Source organism: Telopea speciosissima, chromosome 2 (genome assembly GCF_018873765.1).
Source record: "Telopea speciosissima isolate NSW1024214 ecotype Mountain lineage chromosome 2, Tspe_v1, whole genome shotgun sequence".
Classification (NCBI taxonomy): Eukaryota; Viridiplantae; Streptophyta; class Magnoliopsida; order Proteales; family Proteaceae; genus Telopea; species Telopea speciosissima.
In genome coordinates, this window is record NC_057917.1 from 68,924,666 (window position 1) to 68,932,561 (window position 7,896).

General features: G+C 40.1%; 1 protein-coding gene across 3 annotated transcripts; it reads right to left on the minus strand.

The window, feature by feature from the left end:
• Positions 1–1,092: 1,092 nt before the first annotated feature.
• On the minus strand, positions 1,093–7,754 carry LOC122651974 (ADP,ATP carrier protein-like). Of its 3 annotated transcripts, none has more exons than XM_043845569.1 (4): positions 7,702–7,754; positions 2,300–2,801; positions 1,765–2,136; positions 1,093–1,620 (listed from the first exon to the last, which is right to left on the minus strand). In XM_043845569.1, exons 2-4 carry the CDS (start codon positions 2,777–2,779, stop codon positions 1,321–1,323), a joined length of 1,152 nt encoding a protein of 383 aa, XP_043701504.1. In that variant the 5' UTR covers positions 2,780–2,801; positions 7,702–7,754; the 3' UTR covers positions 1,093–1,320. The 3 variants fall into 3 exon arrangements, with proteins under 3 accessions (XP_043701504.1, XP_043701505.1, XP_043701506.1); XM_043845570.1 differs by lacking the exon at positions 7,702–7,754 and adding an exon at positions 7,184–7,204; XM_043845571.1 differs by lacking the exon at positions 7,702–7,754 and having other exon boundaries at positions 2,300–2,815.
• Positions 7,755–7,896: the final 142 nt, after the last annotated feature.

Here is a 7,896-nt window from a genome sequence, read left to right on the forward strand (position 1 = left end):
ATTCAAATCTCCGAGTAGCAGGACCAAACCCCGACGCCTTACCTCCACTTGAAACCCAGACGACATTGTCAGGGAACAAACAGAAACAGACTAGATTGGCGAATGAGGAGATGAATTCATAGGTATGGTAGGAAATCAGCAGAGCCAAATATCGAATCAAAGGGAGAAGATCAAGATGGGACTTGAGGCAGTGGGAGGAGGCGTAAGGGGAACTAGGAACAACCAACAAACGTTGATCGCAGACTAGAGGAGAATAGAGGAGTTGAAAGGAGAGATTTCACGCTTTCCCTCTATGCCCCGAGAATGAATTGATTCCCATTCATAATAACCCAGTGGAGTGTTGTGGAGATTTAAATTTCAGAAGCATTGGTTTCTTTGCAGGCTTAGCAGGATACACAAAGAGAGGGAGAGATGCAAAGGGTGATGCCACTATGGTTTGTAGCAACAAGTTGGGGGGGGGGGGGGGGGGATGTAGAAGCTGCAGCGACAATGAAGAGAGAGGCAGTGGCAAGCGAATTGAATTGTTGGATCTTTACTCCCCTATCCAACAATCAATAAGGTACTAGCGTGAGAAACTGTGGGAGATTTCATTCCACCCTGGCAGCTCAGAGAACCTTTTCCCTAAATTTTTATATATCACATGAGTAAATTTCACACAGCTCGACACATGTACAGAGTGACACAGCACAATCACATAGCATAGAAGCATACACTGCCAGGGGGAAAGAATTGTTTCCCAGCTGTTAATGGAGAGACGCTACAGAAAACAAAAGAAAAAACTCTTTCATATCAGCAAGAATTAAAATCCAATACACATTGAAAGCTGAACAAATGCTCAAAATCGAATCGGCCTGACCAGGGAATACGGAATCAATGTTACCATGGTTTTGGAAAAGGGTGGGGGGTGGACAATAGTAAAAAAAGTATGGGAATCTTGGGGCAAAATCATCCGATTTGCCCAAATCCGTATCAGTATCAGTATCAGTTTTGGAACTGGCCGATACCCTACCTTGAACTAAAATCATGGGTCAAACAAACAACAAAGAGAGGGACTGGAAAGATCCAGGAAATAAATCCATTTGAAAGTCTGATTGCTCTAATATATCTGACATTGCAGGACCTAAATTTAAGTACTCCTAACTAGTGTCCATCACATGGGCAATATGGAGCTTCATGATGCACTGAGGAAAACATGGAAAGCGTCTAAAACTATACAAAACTACAAAAACGCAATGGACAATTACCATAATCTCTCATCGTAGTCGTCATCATCATCATCATCATCATGATTGCCACCACTAAAGAGTGACCAAATTAGAGTTAGCCACCACCTCCGGATCCATACTTCTTTCCTAACATAAGCATCTGCAACTTGTCATAGCCAGCCAGCACACCAGCACCAGCAACAGCACGCAGAATGTTTGCACCTGCACCTTTGAAAAGGGACTTTGGACCTTCGTTTTTAATGATCTGTTGGAATGCATTCAATGAACTCTTGTATTTGACGGCTTCTCCTGATGTCATCATCATCCTTCTTCGCACAGTATCAATTGGGTATGATACCAAACCAGCACCTATCGTGATTCCCCATCCCAGCAGAAAACTTGCTAGGAAACTATCCTGTAACAATCAAATGAAAAACCAAAAAAAAATACTGAATTGTGATTTCCAAAACCATTAACCACATATCCAGTGGTTTTATGGGTGACTTCCTATTCATTATCCTTTTTAATTTTCTTCTATTGGAAGAAAAGGTCCACTGACCTGTAATTTGCCAACCAGCACCACTGGTTTCAGAGAATCATACATTCCAAAGTAGAGACCACGGTATAGAATAATCCCAACACATGAGATGTTAAACCCACGATAAAGACCAGCAATGCCATCAGATTTGAGGGTTTTCTTGTAGACATCAATCAAACCATTGAACTGCCTTTCACCACCCTTGTTGGCAGCCTTAGCATCATTTGCAAGGCGGGTTCGGGCATAATCAAGGGGATAGACAAAGATCAGAGATGTAGCACCAGCAGCACCTCCTGATGCCAAGTTTCCAGCAAACCATTTCCAGTAGCCATCTCTTTCTTTTTTAAAGTTGAACAGCCTCTTGAAGTAATCCTTAAAAGCAAAGTTCAGAGCCTGGTGCAAAGAATAAGCCCAAGCATTACAGGTAAAACAAACTGATAGCACAAAAAAGCAGAAGCATGATTCAGATGAGTTAAATAAGAAAATCATATGTATGGACAAGAGAAACTGAACATGTATGCAGTCAACCATTGACTTCCAGACTTAAAGAACTGACCTGTGTAGGGAAGTATCTGATAACATTGGCTGTGTTGCCTCTCCAGAGAGAGAGGAAGCCTTCATCCCTGATTGTTCTGGCAAAGCAGTTAACAATTCCCTTATAAGGCTCAGACAGACGGCCAGACTTTATCATTTCATCCTGATTCTGGATCAAAAGCTTCACTCTCTCAATTGGAGCAGCTGCTGTCTTGGAGACTGCAGCAGAAACACCTCCCATAAGGAAATCGACCATGAAGGCACTAAATCCCTTCTCTGATGGTGCTTGGACAAAGACAGGTGATACAGGTAATGCAACTGACATGACATTGGTTTGGCATGATAGGAGCAAAGAACTATGGAGGGCCCCAGTTACATAAGCACCAGATGGATTAAACATGCCAGAGTCCCTAGTGTGCATCCTGGGAGCAAGCCTAGAGAAGAGGTAAGACTGCCCATGTATCTTTTCAAATGTAGATAGATTCTGTGATTCATCTTCCATTTTTGTAACTCAAGGCAGTGACCTGCACAGAACCAACTGATTAAACACGGGATCTTTTCAAGATATTCCCTCCACACCCAAGCAGATGAGTACATTGATGTCCATACTTAAAACCATAGATGGCAAAAATCCAGGTACACATTCTTATATAGCATGTTCATTTTCAGATCAATCATATTAATGAAATCAAGCAGATATTATAAATTAAGCCTAATTTATTTAGAAAAGGGCCACTCACATTTGAAAAAAGAAAATGCAAAACTAAAAATAAAAACCATATTACCAAATGAAAATAATAACAACCCTATTATCAAATGAAAATAATAACTCTATTACAAACTGAAAATAGTACTTTCCATAATGTATACTTTGTCAAAATAAGAAAGAGAAAATAAGACTAATACAACAATTTTTTTATAAAAATCTGCAAACTGAGCGAAAGTTTTTAAAGCAGGTCCAGTCTAAATTTGGGCCAGAATTTAATATAGGTTTGGATTGGGCCTTAGTTTTTGGGTTTTATCATTATAATAGGCTAGATTATAGAGCCCAAAAATGGGGTTAAAGGGGTGCACAAGAACTATTATTTTATTAGTGGGTCCCTTGACTAGAGAATAGCTGTCACGGCGTCCAGGCGACCCAAAGCGTCAAAGGGAGTCTGGATAAAAGGCACCCAGACGGCTAGGCGGTGGCAACTATGGTCTAGAGTCCAAGGTTATCATAAACAAGTGTTCTATCTTAGTTATTTTAGGCTAGTTAGATTTTTATTATTTTTGGTTGTTCATTTAGAGTAAAAAAAGTGTCATGAGTCCATATATATAACAACCCCCACGGATGATGGGGAATGGAATGAATTGATTTTGGTCTAGTAATGTAGTTCTAGGTTTGAAAAGTCAAACTAGGAGCCAAACAACCAGGATCTATTATGAACACCAATCAGGTAGGCCAAAAATAGGGTTAGGGTTTGATGGTAGGGTTAGGGTCAGTTGACGTAGGGGAGTCTATCAGTGAAGGTTACATTAAGTTTTGATAGGTTTGAGAGTGTAAACTTGGTTTTGCAGCAACTTAGGTTTAAGTTTTTGGGGTTTGGAAAAGAAGAAGATGAGGGAATCTAAGGTTTAAAGTGGTCAACTAGGGCTGGCGCTTGGATCAAGTTTCCGTTAGGGTGAGGGGAGAATTCAATCCAAAGTTGGAGGGTTTTTTATGGTTGAATTGGTCTGGACATAATTTGGGTTATGGAAAAAAGGTTTAGAGATGGGGGGAATGCTAGGGTTTGGTGGTCTAGAGGATTAGAAGGAGGAGGTTGGGGATGGAGTGATTCAAACTCACTGTTGTTGCACAGATCCCTTGGCAGCAGCTTGTTTGAAGATGAAAACTTGAATAAAAATCAGAACTTGAATGAGAGCTTCAAAGAACCACCCAGGCTTCCCACCGCAAGGTGTCAATCGGATCAAACATCGATTCCTTCAAACGATCCACCCGGGCTTCACACCGCAAGGTGTCGATTAGATCAAACACCAATCCCACCAGCCTTGATCAAATACAAGACAAAAATCTTCAATGGAGAAGAAGAGCAGCAAAAAGCTTTTCATTAATATTAAAATCCGTGTTCAATACTTGCCCTCTTACAACCTTATATAAAAGACTCAAAAATAGACTCCTACACTAAAAAGGAAAGGCCTAACCCAATCCTTAACCAATTAGGTAACTTAACTGGCTAGGAAATTGAAATAGACTCAAAACATAGTCCTAATCCAGCCCCACTAAACACTTAAAAGAAACTACTAAAATCACTTATATTGAACCATTGGTTGAACTGGTTCAATTTATGAACACAAACACCAAAATAAAACTAAGTATTGAACAAGCTCTCTCTCAAGTATTCTGTTGCAAGATTTGATTTTTCTTCAAGTTGCTACTGCTGCCTACATTCCCCTGCATCTTCAAGTAAGCCCAAGGTCACCCCATCCCCAATCCTCTACTTCTAAACCCTCTACAGCCCAACCCTAACATTCCACTTTTTATTTTCTCCAATACCCAAACCCTAATTCACTCACAGCCCAATTCCACCATCAGAACTCAACCATATTTGAACCACAGTACTCTCTCAACCTTCCCTCCACTCGATCCAAGACTTTTCCCCTTTCCCCCATTAAAACCCTAAATTCCCTCTTCTCCATTAAAACCCTAAAACCCTAAAATTCTACCTAGACAATTCCACCCTTCAAAAGCCCTCCATACTTTGGTCGAGTGCTCATCTCCACCCTTGGAGAACTCGATCCAAAGCCCCCTCCTTAATTCCCACCATAAACCCTAAAATTCCACACTTTCATTTTTTTAAAACCTAAGACCCTAACCTGCTGTCCTTCGAATTCTCCCATTCCCAACCATCCAAACATCACCAGACCTAGACTAACAGACTCCCCTACACCTGCCTAGCATAACTATACTATCAAACCCTAACCTAACCCTAACCCTTTGGCCTAAACCCTAATTCTGCCCCAATCAGACTGCCTGTTCATAGCAGATCCTGAAGCCTTGGCTCCTAGCTGGTCCCCTTGCCACCTAGGACTACATTAACCTGAGGTCAGTATGCCAGTTCTCTGCATATTCCTAACTTGTGGCTAGTAAGTTTTGTACTTTCTCCACTTTGTTTTGTGGTGCAAAATTTAATATTCTGCAAGTTGGTTTTCTGTTGGTTAATCTACAGTTCCTGTCCTATCTTCCATCCCTAGGTTAAGCCCTGTTTCAATGCTGTTTCAGGCCAGAAATCTGCCATCGATTTCTCAGACCCCAGTTGATGTTTTGGATCTGAAACTCCTATTTCCTGCAACTGATTTTCTACTTTTATCTCTGATTAGGGTTGCTGAACAACTGCTGTTTCTATTTTCCATCAGTTTCTAAATCTTGTTTGTAATTCTGATTTCAGTCAGTTACTATTTCTGAATCTACTTTATATTTCTGTCTTGTTACTATTCCTGAACTTCATTGCATTTTGGAAACTTTCTAAAATCAGATTTCCAATTCTGACTTGCTATTTTCTGAGTTTCTAAATCAAAGTTGATATTTTGGAAGTAACTAAATTCTGGTTTCTATCTTTCTAATGCAGTATCACTTGACTGGTTGGACCAGCATGATAGGCTTTTGGAGATCCACAACGGTTTTTGGTTCAACAAGGGTTGAAAGTAGTATATCAGTTTATTTATTTCAGGCTTTTATTTGTTTTGGTTTGACTACGTAGGAGTTAGATAGAGTTTGAGTTTGAGTTGCAATTTATTTCAGTTTTGCAGTTAGAATAAGAGTGGTGTTCTTTTTCCCTTTAAATACTTGCATGTAACCCAACAATGGACACAGTGAATTGAACAGAAATTTATTAGGTTTACTCTGTGAGAGTGTATGATTGTGTGATCCCCCTGCAACTTTTTCCTTCTCCTATCTGCCCCCCCCCCCACCACCACCACCACCACCACCACCACCACTTTCAGTTCCTACGCACTGCGAATCAGGAGTTCCCCTTGGTTTTCTAATCCCTGATTTCTTAGGTGACCTAGATTCCCATCAGCATAACGATAGGAAACAACCTCCTCAAAACAGGAAATAAAATTTATAAAAAAAAAAGAAGGACAAATCCTCCCATCCACAAGCTATACCTAACTAAAACTCTTACTAAAACACTACTAACAAGCCTGAAATTAATATGGAATATTCCAGCTTTTACAAGAAATTAAATAAAGCAATAAAGTAATTAAGCCTAGTCTTAGAATAAGCCCCCACGATCTAGTTTTGAGTGAACTGAAAACACCCAAGCCACATGCTTGACCTGAACTAGAAATTGGTTCAGTTGAACCACTGGGTTTAAAGTGGAACTGCAAGCCCTTTCTTGGACTTGGCCTAATTCCTATGGTGGTACCTTTGATCTGCATCAGAAATGTATAATAAAACTGAAAGACTATTTCGCTTTCCCACCAGGATTTTAACTCCAATACTTATTGCACAACTCCCTACTCCCCACCCCCACCACCCAAAAAACCAAAAAAAAAGAAGAAGAAGCCATAAACACACGGATTCATCAGAACCTCAGTACTACTGTTCCCAGTTCGAATATACATACGGTTCCCAAATTCGATGTCAAAGAATGACTAATGCAACGAAGGCCCAGCTCAAGCAAAATGATCACTTCAATTATCAAAAGAAAGGCAATAATTTGAGAGGCTGCATTACTTGATAAGGATCAAAGCCAAAATTAAATTCCTATAGTTCATAAAACGTTTCCTTCTACTTTATATGCCTAGCAACACAAGTCCCAAAACAAGCATGCGCCAATACAGAACTGCCACAGAAAGCGGAAAAAGAAGCTACAGAGTTACAACAACGAATAGGGGAAGACAAGAACAAGAAATCGCATATGGTTTCTTAGGAAAACAATACAGATAGAAATGCAACCGCTATCACAAAATACAGAAATCATATCACATCCGTAACGCTTTCACCTATGATTCGATACTTTCAATTTAATCCTTTGTAGTCTCTCATCAAACCATATCTAAAAATACAAATACCAGTGATCAAGAAAAATCATAGGAAAAGAATGATAGCAGAAAAGCACAAATTTTACTAGGATCTCAATGCATGTCGAAGCCAGAAACAAAAAAATGAACAATCGTACTGTCACATACCTGGATCTAGCTCCGATAAAATGAAAATACATCAACACTTCATGAGTTCCTCCGATTTAAGGAATACTTAGTGATAAAATAAAATAAAAAAACTCCAAAATCATATATACAGAAGCAACATAATATAAAGAATCAAGCACACTAACGCACATCAGTATACACAACTGCAGAGCTCGAGCGCGCGAGCGCGCGAGCGAGCGAGCGAAAGAGAAAAGGGGAAATAGAGACACGGAGAGGGACACTCCTAACCTGTGAACGTCGCTGAGAGAGAGAAAAACTCCTCGTTTGGAACGTCGGAACGACGGAACGACCGAACGACACTTAAGACTAGCGAGCATTTTCAAAAGGAAGAGGGAGAGGGCCGGGTGGCAATTTTGGCAGATTTTAAAATTACCGAAATACCCAATATTGAGCTTCCCAAGTCTTTAGTCGTCACTGCAATAT

Bases quoted from the DNA above. Each gene is read 5' to 3' on its own strand.
- LOC122651974 (XM_043845569.1), bottom strand. From the start codon at position 2,779: ATGGAAGATGAATCACAGAATCTATCTACATTTGAAAAGATACATGGG. The intron at 2,137-2,299 runs GTCAGTTCTTTA...TCTTTGCACCAG, and splicing joins TCAGATACTTCCCTACACAG to GCTCTGAACTTTGCTTTTAA. The intron at 1,621-1,764 runs GTCAGTGGACCT...TGATTGTTACAG, and splicing joins TGCTGGTTGGCAAATTACAG to GATAGTTTCCTAGCAAGTTT.